The sequence below is a fragment of the Bufo bufo genome, chromosome 8 (assembly GCF_905171765.1).
Source record: "Bufo bufo chromosome 8, aBufBuf1.1, whole genome shotgun sequence".
Taxonomy (NCBI): domain Eukaryota; kingdom Metazoa; phylum Chordata; class Amphibia; order Anura; family Bufonidae; genus Bufo; species Bufo bufo.
The window spans coordinates 219,317,372-219,330,360 of record NC_053396.1 but is presented as its reverse complement, the minus strand read 5'-3'; the positions used below and the strand labels follow the sequence as shown (position 1 = coordinate 219,330,360).

The following is a 12,989-nucleotide window of genomic DNA, read 5'->3' as shown; positions in this document are numbered from 1 at the left end:
GTGTAAAATGTCGCAGGCGATCATGTTCATTACTGTAAACTCCCTCCGCGATCATCAAATCTGCCAGGTGAACAGATAAGTGGGTATGGTCTGCGAATGAGACAACGACTGCGCCAGAAAATGTGGGATAAGAGGAAATGGCGCCATGTAAGGCTACCCCCCCCCACCTCCTCACTATCATTAAGAGCTCTGCTTGCTGTCAGGTTAAAAACCCAAACAGACCTAAGCAGGCTGGACCAATACATGTTACCTGGGCTGATACACTGCAACATACTTCCATGACAGGACAGTGCAATAGGCGAGCATAGCGCCCCTTGTGGTTTTAGTTGGTTATAGTTCCCCCTCACCCCCTCGATGCATTTGTTTATTATAGCCCCCTACCCCGGCGCATTAGACGTCCATAGTCCCTTCTCACCTTCTTGTACGAGACGCATTTCGCTCAGCAGCTCTATACACCGCTCCTCATCTGGGATCTCGAATAAGCGCTCCATGGACCAGGGGTCAGCCTGGATTCTCACCTTACAGCCACCTGGATGCAAACACAGATGAGCACAATGGGTATGAGGAGGCAAGCAGCACCTACAGTGGTATTCTGGGTGCTGTAAACAGGACAGGGAGGTGCCCGTCACTTGGCCGCTTCATGCTCTGCAACTACCAGTCTATGCTAAAAATCCTTAGAGCACACCACGGCACAGCCCTGAGCTAGCATTCACACGTCCGTGTGCGTTTTGGGGATACGCAAATTGCGGATCCGCAAAACACGGACACCGGCAATGTGCATTCTGCATTTTGCGGCCCGCACATCGCTGGCACTCCCCATAGAAAATGCCTTTTCTTGTCTGCAATTATGGACAGGAATAGGACATGTTCTATTTTTTTGCGGAACGGAAGTGCGGATGCGGACAGCACATTCTGGCCCCATTGAAAATGAATGGGTCTGCACCCGTTCCGCAAAATTGGTACCGAGCCAGCAGATACATCCTGTGCTTCACCATCTTATACTCCCAGTCACATCCGGAGCTGAATTCTGAATGATACCAGTCCCAACACAATCTGTGAATCTGCTCACACCGCTAGGAGACGGTTGTGAATGCAGCTGTATACATTACTCCGTACAGACCCTGAACATGCAGGGGCTGCAGGGAGGTAATAGCTCCTTGCTCTGCACAGACTCTGAACATGCAGGGGCTGCAGGGAGGTAATAGCTCCATGCTCTGCACAGACTCTGAATATGCAGGGGCTGCAGGGAGGTAATAGCTCCATGCTCTGCACAGACTCTGAACATGCAGGGGCTGCAGGGAGGTAATAGCTGCATGCTCTGCACAGACTCTGAACATGCAGGGGCTGCAGGGAGGTAATAGCTGCATGCTCTGCACAGACTCTGAACATGCAGGGGCTGCAGGGAGGTAATAGCTGCATGCTCTGCACAGACTCTGAACAGGCAGGGGCTGCAGGGAGGAGTGAGCTCAGAAGAATGGATGTGACTGGAGTACAGGACTAAGCAAAGGGTGCGGGTCCTGGCAGAGGAGCCTCATGATCATCAGCCGTTTTCTGGATGGAGCATTAGGAGCCCCTTTAATTAAAATCCATTTGAATTACAGCCGGAGACCAGACAGTAGGTTTGGGGATTTTTCCTTCTCATTTTCATCCTCAATGTGTAATCCCATAAAGAGACTGAACAAACAGGTTTCCCAGGAAGACAATAGAGATATTTACTTACAGCAAGCCGATCCCTGAATATACTCCACACACCCCGCAGCCGCTGCAAAGTCCTGCCCATCGGAGAACAGGGAGGGTGATGCTGCAGGGAGCTTTACTCTCAGCTTATAGTATGGGCAGGAAAGACGAGCAGTCTACAGCGATATTGCAGAATACTGGGGGTTCGGCCATAGGGACCGTTCTGGCTTCTGTCCGATAATGGGCATCAAAAACGTAGTGTGAACTGAGCCTCATCTGCATCACGTGGAGGCTGAAAACCATTCAATCTGTAACTGACCAAAGCTCAATGACCTCCCACCGGAGATAAATTCCGGACAGCCGGTTCGTGCGGCTGTCCACTTGGCACCACTCTCTGGGGGTCCGGCGGGGGACAGACATCCCCAGCAGCAGGCAGTGTCATAGCGCCAAGGCTTCCAGCGCAACAGACATAAGATCACTACGAAATCGCACCTTGTGACGGTTAATGTGGTCGCACTGGGACCAGCAAACATCTAAAGCTGCTGGACTTCTGCGCGACCACAGCCACCATCATCAGGGGGGACCAAAAAGGGCCACATTTGCCGTGCAGCTCTAGCCTAATGGGAAGGCGTCAAAATCTGGTGCTGGGCGCAATAATAGATCATGGGAAAGGGTTAATCTGAGATGAGAAAGAAGAAAACAATGAATCTGATGAGAACATGGAGGGGATACGACTCGAGGAAAGCTGGGTGACGGTCCTAGAGAGGAGAGGCGACTAATACAAAGGACCGGACCGCCATACGTCTATAGGAACGGATCACTCAGCTTTCCCAGATAGAGATACATGCCAGATATGAAGACAAATGTTAACAAGGACTGAAACGGTTACAGAAGAGGAAGTTGATACATTGTATCTAGATTCTATTGATACATTAACCACAGGAAGACGCAAGTGAAGAGGGGGCCGGGGCCCGCTGGAGCTCAGGGCCATCCACGTGGCCGTGTCACTTTAAATTTTCCAGGCAAAACATGATGATGGAAACATGGAAGCTGTGATCGTAGCAGATAACCAGGGAGGCCGGAACGCGTGAGTCATCCCTGCATTTAGCTGAAGGTTATTACTGCAATTTCCTCGGTTTCAGGACAAATCCTCTGATTGCTTTATGGTTGCTTCCTGCCCAATAATTAGAGAGTACCCATTATAATAATTGGGGGGAGGGGGGGGGGTCACAAAAACCGGCCCTGAGGTGCTAATAATGGACTGCTCCACTGGGGGGGGGGGGGGGTGTCACAAAAACCGGCCCTGAGGTGCTAATAATGGACTGCTCCACAGGTTGGTTCTCTGATGCACAGGTTGAGGGGGTTAAGATGTGTTGGGGGTCCCGGCACTAGGACCCATTCACACCATATCCTATCGTCTATGATGGATAATAATCACTAGACGCTGAATAAATAAGGAAATTATTTGTTTCTCAAAAAAAAAAAAGACTACACAGTAAAAGTCCAAATCTAAACCTCCACAGATCTCTGCTGGCTGTCAGTGACTGGAAACATTATTTACATCTGGGCGGCCGTGGCAGAAGTGGTACTGAGGCGATGGGAAGAGTCTCTCCGCACCCAACAATGAAGACAGGGGAAGACAATAAAGGAAATGCAAGACACACGGCCACACTGTCCGTGGACCCGAGCAAAGGAAGAGAGAAAACCACAGACGTCAAGGAAGTCGGGGCAACTAAAACGTGCAAGGAGAGATTAGAGGCGTCAGATCCGCTGCGGTCACCGGGGAGCGAGAAGACGACCTCAATAATATCCGCCGGCCTCTACCATATAAGGTGTGACTGATGGCCTGATCAGGACCTCTGCTTGCTGGAAGTGTATGGAACCATTCGGTATGAGACACCGAGGTTCTCCAGACACAGGCCTAGTAGTGCGCCATCACACGTGGTGGATGAAACCACAGGTGCGGAGACATTGTGCTTTAGAAAAGCCGCAGCCCATCCTTACGTCCGCAGCGCAGGGGCCGACGCTTCTCATCCCTGCAGGATATCACAGGGGAAGGATTTATGTGGCGGACCGTTAAGCCAGGTGAGGGTCTCCTCACGTGTTCCTGGGCGCTCCCTTCAGTAGAGGAGATTTTAATAACACTGTTATGAGCCACAGGTTTTATATTTTCATTCGCTGACTGAAAGCAGAGATCTTAAAGTAGATTAGAAAAGATGGAGAACTTTACAGTATCCAACAAATGCTGGTCCCACGATGGACTGGAGTGGACCCCCGCCCTTCAGCCCCCAGGGACCCAAGCACCCGCAGGGTAAGTAGAGGAGCACTACAGGCCCGGTACGTACTGTTAGTAGGAATGTCAATGAGAAGAGTCTCTTCTGCTTCTGGAAGATACAAGAGAGGAGAATGTGTTAAAAGGAAGAGCGGGGGAGGGGCGCGGGGCTGTGAGGCAAGGCTTATATTACGGGGCTCAGTAAGAACACGTCTGGTGTCAGCAGCTCGGGGACAATTATAATGTAATAGAGCGAGGAAAATTCCTTTAATCCGGCACCAATGGAAGACGAGGGGAGCCTCCGGATTAGCACAAGATCTGCAGCTAAGATACGGTGCCGGATGATCGAGGTTTCTGGAGGATCGGATGCCAGATTAGAGGATTTAGGTATAAATAACACAGAAAAGGAACTCTGCCGCCTGGGGGTCACTGAGCAGAGAGACGAAGGAAAGGTGAAGACTGTACCTTGAACACATTTGAAGCTGCTCGTTATTGGGAAGATTTCGTCATTGGCGGCAGATTTACCCGGAGTCCGGATGGTCAACCTGAGGGGAGAGAAAATGTCAGGGGACCAGCACCTGTATTATACCCCAGAGCTGAACTCACTATTCTGCTGGTGCAGTCACTGTGTACATACATTACTTACCCTGTACCGATCCTGAGTTACATCCTGTATTATATCCCAGAGCTGCACTCACTATTCTGCTGGTGCAGTCACTGTGTACATACATTACTTATCCTGTACTGATCCTGAGTTACATCCTGTATTATACTCCAGAGCTGCACTCACTATTCTGCTGGTGCAGTCACTGTGTACATACATTACTTATCCTGTACTGATCCTGAGTTACATCCTGTATTATACTCCAGAGCTGCACTCACTATTCTGCTGGTGGAGTCACTGTGTACATACATTACTTATCCTGTACTGATCATGAGTTACATCCTGTATTATACTCCAGAGCTGCACTCACTATTCTGCTGGTGCAGTCACTGTGTACATACATTACTTATCCTGCACTGATCCTGAGTTATATCCTGTATTATACTCCAGAGCTGCGCTCACTATTCTGCTGGTGCAGTCACTGTGTACATACATTACTTATCCTGTACTGATCCTGAGTTACATCCTGTATTATACTACAGAGCTGTACTCATTATTCTGCTGGTGCAGTCACTGTGTACATACATTACTTATCCTGTACTGATCCTGAGTTACATCCTGTATTATACTCCAGAGCTGCACTCACTATTCTGCCGGATGGACTCACTATGTACATACATTACTTATCCTCTACTGATCCTGAGTTACATCCTGTATTATACTCCAGAGCTGCACTCACTATTCTGCTGGTGCAGTCACTGTGTACATACATTACTTATCCTGTACTGATCCTGAGTTACATCCTGTATTATACTGCAGAGCTGTACTCACTATTCTGCTGGTGCAGTCACTGTGTACATACATTACTTATCCTGTACTGATCCTGAGTTACATCCTGTATTATACTACAGAGCTGCACTCACTATTCTGCTGGTGCAGTCACTGTGTACATACATTACTTATCCTGTACTGATCCTGAGTTACATCCTGTATTATACTCCAGAGCTGCACTCACTATTCTGCCGGATGGACTCACTATGTACATACATTACTTATCCTCTACTGATCCTGAGTTACATCCTGTATTATACTCCAGAGCTGCACTCACTATTCTGCTGGTGCAGTCACTGTGTACATTACATTACTTATCCTGTACTGATCCTGAGTTACATCCTGTATTATACTCCAGAGCTGCACTCACTATTCTGCTGGTGCAGTCACTGTGTACATACATTACTTATCCTGTACTGATCCTCAGTTACATCCTGTATTATACTCCAGAGCTGCACTCACTATTCTGCTGGTGCAGTCACTGTGTACATACATTACTTATCCTGTACTGATCCTGAGTTATATCCTGTATTATACTCCAGAGCTGCGCTCACTATTCTGCTGGTGCAGTCACTGTGTACATTACATTACTTATCCTGTACTGATCCTGAGTTACATCCTGTATTATACTCCAGAGCTGCACTCACTATTCTGCTGGTGCAGTCACTGTGTACATACATTACTTATCCTGTAGGTATCACAGATGTAGCAGAGTTGAGTGTGACATGTGATTTCCACAGCAGTGCAGTACTTACACATACTGGCCGCCCCGCTGGTTCAGGATCAGCATACACGGCACCCTTCTCCCCAGGGTGACCTCGGTGCCCTCCACCACATGTGCACCCAGTCAGGGAAATTACTTCACATGTAAAACCTGCAAGGGGTTCTTAAAGGGGCAGTGACACGGGGCCATATTAGGTTAGGTCCTGCCAGTGATGTGATGTCCTGAACAGACAGGACCCGGCGCTCACGTGGCTCAGGAGTCACATTTCATGGATTTGCCTTTAATTATTTTGCACTGACTTTGAAGGATTTAATGCACTTGTCTCCAGTCACAACCAGAGCTGCACCAAGGTTCTGCAGGCTGTTGGAGACTATCAATACGCTGGTGTCAGAAATGTAACCTGGACTCTGATACATACATGTGAATGGGGTTATATGTGCAGGGTGGGAACCTAGCGCTCAGGCACACGACTGTGACCGATCCAGGCGTCTGCTGGATCTCTGCCCCGATGTGTGGTAGCGATGTATGATGCAGTCGGTCTCTGTCGGATGACGGTGCTAGAGCCGTGTACTCACAGTGCAGTACAGAAGATCCGCCATCACACAGCCCGGGAGATCCGCCAGAAACACAGACCAATCACAGCCGTGTGCCTGAGCCCTGCCCGTGTGCCGCTCTGCAGCTGTGGCGGGCACAACGCTCTGCTCCTTGGCAGAATAAAACCAGCTTTACATGTAACCGGAGAAGAAAACGTTACGTACACGGCAGAGACGTGATCTGTCCAGGGACCGCAGTACGTATGACCCACAGATCCCGTCCAGGGACGAGCGAATCCACTTCGGAGGAAACATCTGAAGTCGATTCACATAAAACGTGGATCCGGAGCCGCGGTCGGTAAAAGTTTTTTTACAGTAAAAATAAATTTCTGAAGTCATTACCTGAAGTCCGGCGAGACTGCGCAAAGTAATAACCGCGGCTCCTCAGAGCCAATACATTCTACCACTGTACGGAGCGCTCGCTGCGCGATGTGTTCTAAACAATCATCAGGGTCCATTCACACGTCCGCATTTTGCAGAACGGAATTGCGGACCCATTCATTTCTATGGGGCTGCACGATGTGCGGCCCGGATCCGGAAATGCAGACCCGCACTTCCGTTCCCGAAAATTGCGGACAAGAATAGTCATATTCTATTAGTGCCAGCGATGTGCGGTCCGCAAAATGCGTAAAGCACATTGCCGGTGTCCGTGTTTTGCGGATCCGCAAAACACACACGGACGTGTGAATGGACCCTTATGCAAATCGACTTCGGATGTTTCATCCAAAGTCGATTTGCTCATCCCTAATCCTGTCCACATGTATGATGTGTATATCCGGTCCTGTGTACATGTATGATGTGTATATCCGGCCCGGTGTACATGTATGATGTGTATATCCGGTCCTGTGTACATGTATGATGTGTATATCCGGCCCGGTGTACATGTATGATGTGTATATCCGGCCCGGTGTACATGTATGATGTGTATATCCGGTCCCATGTACATGTATGATGTGTATATCCGGCCCGGTGTACATGTATGATGTGTATATCCGGTCCTGTGTACATGTATGATGTGTATATCCGGCCCGGTGTACATGTATGATGTGTATATCCGGTCCTGTGTACATGTATGATGTCTGTATCCTGTCCTGTGTACATGTATGATGTGTATATCCGGTCCTGTGTACATGTATGATGTCTGTATCCTGTCCTGTGTACATGTATGATGTCTGTATCCGGCCCTGTGTACATGTATGATGTGTATATCCGGCCCTGTGTACATGTATAATGTGTATATCCGGTCCTGTGTACATGTATGATGTCTGTATCCTGTCCTGTGTACATGTATGATGTCTGTATCCGGCCCTGTGTACATGTATGATGTGTATATCCGGCCCTGTGTACATGTATAATGTGTATATCCGGCCCTGTGTACATGTATGATGTGTATATCCGGCCCTGTGTACATGTATGATGTGTATATCCGGTCCCATGTACATGTATGACGTCTATATCCGGTCCTGTGTACATGTATGATGTCCATATCCGGTCCTGTGTACATGTATGATGTCTATATCCGGCCCGGTGTACATGTATGATGTCTGTATCCGGTCCCGTGTACATGTATGAGGTCTATCTAACCGGTGCCTCCTCACACGCCGTCAGGTGAAGGATACAGGGTCCACCCCAGGCCGGGGCCGCTCCATGTCTCCGGTCAGAGGTCTGTCTCCTCCGCTCCCTGTCAGGCCTCTACTCCCGGCCTCCCAGCTCCACCTCCTTCCAGTGACGTCATCACATGGTTCGCCTGGTTGTACTACTGCTGCCTCCTTGTGGTGAGAAGCGCTTGCTGCAGCCTTCGCTTCCAAGCGTCTAGCCGTCACGTGATCAGATACCAGTCACATGACCTCCGGAAGCTGTCCGTCACATGACCTGTCTCCGTCTCTAGAGCCTCCAGAAACATGGCGGCCGCCGCTACTTTGTGTCTTAGCCTCTAGCGCTCAGAATTTTGTATCTGTTGACTACAACTCCCAGCATGCACGGCGAGCTCTGTAACTTTATTGTGCAGGAACATACAGACAGTACCATTGTTATAAATATGATGTCAGATATCGCAGCTCAGCTGGGTTACCCCGGAGACCACGGGTTGTGGTGGACATGATATCTGCACATGGAACTCTGCATTGTGCTGCTCCTGGTATGAACACATTGACAACTGGGCATGACCTTTCTCCACGTCAGAGGGGGGCGTCCGTACAAAGTGCGTCAGACGGTGCGCGGACGGAGCGTCCACGCACCGTCTGACACCCTTTGTACGGACAAATGGTTGTCAATTTACTCACACCTTTCCAAGAGGAATAACAGAGGAACAGCGCAGTCCTGCAGCATCGCCATGTCAAGAAGAATACAAGCGTTTATTCAGATGGACTCGTCCGGAGAGGATTCGCCATAGCGTTCTGGCGCGTTTCGTTGGCGTTCTAAGCGCTGAGACCAGATAGCAACTTATTGTCAAATCTGTTTTTTTGTTGTTGTTGTTGTAAGATCTCTGCTTGCTGTCAGTCAATGGCAACATTCTTGCTTACTTTCAAAAGTTGCAAACTCCTGTACAGACTTAACACAGCTGAGGGTTTGTTACAGATGTATCCAGTCTAGAGACATTCCACCTGCTCTGATACATTGTAACGCACTGTCAGCACCGGCCTGATCACCTGTCACAATTCTTACTGGAGAACCAGATAGTTAAACCGCCATTGGCCTGGGGTTCAGAGTCTAAGGCAGCACCCCGCTTCTCCGCAGGGAGGTCACCGGCTGGCAATGGATTGTCTGCCGGGAAAGCAGAGGCCATGGTAGACATAAAGTCGGGGTCCTCACCAAGAGAGCGGTCAGGACGTAAGAAAGCAGAGGGTGAGGAGAAACCAGAAGACGGGCCAGGGGTCAAGACATAGGCCAGGTCCGGAGGCAGGGTAAAGGTCAGAGTCAGGGCGAAGCAGGAGTCAACCAGCTCTGAAGGACCGGCCTTTATTTACAGGCGGATCACATGATTAAAGGGGCGCTCCGACCCCCAGACCAACTCCATTGACCTATTCAACGCTGCTCCATTTCATGACCAAGGCTCCTGCCCCCACAGGAGGGGAGGTGTAATGTCCCGTCTCTGGTCACGTACCCGCTGCTGCCGTTCACTGACGTCCCCCGCCCCCCCCAAATAAAAAAAGACAATGCAACAGCACTCCGCAAACACAAATAAAGTACAATCACGCCATCATTATAGAAAACATTCTGGTGCTAATGCTACACTTATTTGGCAGTGTGCCCCCGCACATTGGGATGTGCTGACTGACCCCCTTTTTTCGCAGTTGACGTCTCCCCAAGCCGCTTGGTGTCTGTGAATGGAACTATTCCCGAGAGGCTGAAAATCCCTCCTGACCCGTTCTTTCCCAGATCTGCCGCGCTTGTTACAATGTGCTAACCAAAGCAACTGTAAGTTCTCAGGCTGAGGTTAGGACAGATTATAATGGATCAATTCAATGACAGCAAGCAGATCTGAAGATTCCTTATCACTGGCAGATCTGTTGGACAGATCGCTGCAGAATTGTTCACACCAGGCTTCCTGGGACTTGGTTGGCAGTAGGGATGAGCGAATCAACTTCGGATGAAACGTCCACTCCGTTTGAATACTGTGCGGAGTTAGCGCTCGGCACAGTATTAGAATGTATTGGCTCCGATGAGTGGCACCTTGGAACCGAACTCGATTTCAGGAAATGTTTTTTTTACAGTAGAAATTTATTTATGAATTTATTACGCAAAATTTGGCGAGACTTTGCGAGTTAATAACTTCGGCTCATCTGAGCCAATACATTCTAACACTGTACGGAGCGCTCGCTCCGTACAGTATTCTAACGAAGTATTATGCGAATCGACTTCGGATGTTTCATCCGAAGTCGATTCGCTCATCCCTAGTTGTCAGCCTCTGGGGTATTTAACAAAATTGTCAAAAACGCCATGACGCCGTCTCCAGGGGGCGCTGCAGGCAACCTGTATATTTACTCTGCCCACATGAGCCACAGTCACCAGCTGTTAGGGCCACAGGGCCCCTGACGTGTCAGAATTGTGAACTCCAACCTTTCTGCAGACAGGAGAGCCCCTGATGCCTCATTCACACGTCCATGATGAGATCCGTGGTCAGTGATGTCTCTGAGAAGATGTCCGTGAGGGATCTGTGTGTCGGTTTTTTGCTGTCTGCGTGTCATCCGTGTTTCACGGACGTAGTAGCGCTGAAAGTTAATTTTCACAGCATTTCCTCCTAATGGTTCGTGAAACACGGATGAAGCGCAAATGGTATTCGTGTTGTGTCCATGTATTTCATTGACCCATAGACTATAATGGGCGTGATGGATAAAATAGGGTGTGCCTCCATCCTAAAATCACGAACCCACAGACCGCGCTAAAACACGGATGTGCGAATACACACACATTAAAATATGAGGGCAAATTACTATATGGGGCAGTGTGGGGGAAATTACTATATGGGGCAGTGTGGGGGAAATTACTATATGGGGCAGTGTGGGGGAAATTACTATATGGAGCAGTGTGGGGGAAATTACTATATGGGGGCAGTGTGGGGGAAATTACTATATGGGTCAGTGTGGGGGAAATTACTATATGGGGGCAGTGTGGGGGAAATTACTATATGGAGCAGTGTGGGGGAAATTACTATATGGGGGCAGTGTGGGGGTAATTACTATATGGGGCAGTGTGGGGGAAATTACTATATGGGGGCAGTGTGGGGGAAATTACTATATGGGGCAGTGTGGGGGAAATTACTATATGGGGCAGTGTGGGGGAAATTACTATATGGGGCAGTGTGGGGGAAATTACTATATGGAGCAGTGTGGGGGAAATTACTATATGGGGGCAGTGTGGGGGAAATTACTATATGGGGGCAGTGTGGGGGAAATTACTATATGGAGGTAGTGTGGGGGAAATTACTATATGGGGGCAGTGTGGGGGAAATTACTATATGGGTCAGTGTGGGGGAAATTACTATATGGAGGTAGTGTGGGGGAAATTACTATATGGAGGCAGTGTGGGGGAAATTACTATATGGGGCAGTGTGGGGGAAATTACTATATGGAGGCAGTGTGGGGGAAATTACTATATGGGTCAGTGTGGGGGAAATTACTATATGGAGGCAGTGTGGGGGAAATTACTATATGGAGGCAGTGTGGGGGTAATTACTATATGGGTCAGTGTGGGGGAAATTACTATATGGAGCAGTGTGGGGGTAATTACTATATGGGGGCAGTATGGGGGAAATTACTATATGGGGCAGTGTGGGGGAAATTACTATATGGAGCAGTGTGGGGGAAATTACTATATGGAGCAGTGTGGGGGAAATTACTATATGGAGCAGTGTGGGGGAAATTACTATATGGGGCAGTGTGGGGGTAATTACTATATGGGGCAGTGTGGGGGTAATTACTATATGGGGCAGTGTGGGGGAAATTACTATATGGGGGCAGTGTGGGGGAAATTACTATATGGGGCAGTGTGGGGGTAATTACTATATGGGGCAGTGTGGGGGAAATTACTATATGGGGCAGTGTGGGGGAAATTACTATATGGGGGCAGTGTAGGGGAAATTACTATATGGGGCAGTGTGGGGGAAATTACTATATGGGGCAGTGTGGGGGAAATTACTATATGGGGCAGTGTGGGGGAAATTACTATATGGGGGCAGTATGGGGGAAATTACTATATGGGGCAGTGTGGGGGAAATTACTATATGGGGCAGTGTGGGGGACATTACTATATGGGGCAGTGTGGGGGAAATTACTATATGGGGCAGTGTGGGGGAAATTACTATATGGGGCAGTGTGGGGGAAATTACTATATGGGGGCAGTGTGGGGGAAATTACTATATGGGGCAGTGTGGGGGAAATTACTATATGAGGGCAGTGTGGGGGAAATTACTATATGGGGCAGTGTGGGGGAAATTACTATATGGGGCAGTGTGGGGGAAATTACTATATGGGGCAGTGTGGGGGTAATTACTATATGGGGCAGTGTGGGGGTAATTACTATATGGGGCAGTGTGGGGGAAATTACTATATGGGGGCAGTGTGGGGGAAATTACTATATGAGGGCAGTGTGGGGGAAATTACTATATGAGGGCAGTGTGGGGGAAATTACTATATGGGGGCAGTGTGGGGGAAATTACTATATGGGGCAATGTGGGGGTAATTACTATATGGGGCAGTGTGGGGGTAATTACTATATGGGGCAGTGTGGGGGAAATTACTATATGGGGGCAGTGTGGGGGAAATTACTATATGGGGCAGTGTGGTGGAA

The 12,989-nt window shown here is 49.0% G+C and overlaps 1 protein-coding gene across 5 annotated transcripts in view; it reads right to left on the bottom strand.

Annotated features, from left to right (window-relative positions):
* OCRL (OCRL inositol polyphosphate-5-phosphatase) overlaps nucleotides 1-8,391 on the bottom strand; it is a 49,922-nt gene extending 41,531 nt beyond the window's left edge. For 3 of the 5 annotated variants that reach the window (XM_040442117.1, XM_040442120.1, XM_040442118.1), the window contains exons 1-5: nucleotides 8,321-8,391; nucleotides 6,140-6,219; nucleotides 4,415-4,494; nucleotides 4,023-4,061; nucleotides 416-529 (exon numbers count right to left, since the gene is read on the bottom strand). In XM_040442117.1, the coding sequence (XP_040298051.1) occupies nucleotides 416-529; nucleotides 4,023-4,061; nucleotides 4,415-4,494; nucleotides 6,140-6,219; nucleotides 8,321-8,350 (343 nt within the window). In that variant the 5' untranslated portion in view covers nucleotides 8,351-8,391. The remainder of the gene's footprint in view (nucleotides 1-415; nucleotides 530-4,022; nucleotides 4,062-4,414; nucleotides 4,495-6,139; nucleotides 6,220-8,320) is intronic. The other 2 variants (XM_040442121.1, XM_040442122.1) reach the window with 1 other exon arrangement.
* Between the last annotated feature and the right edge of the window lie 4,598 nt (nucleotides 8,392-12,989).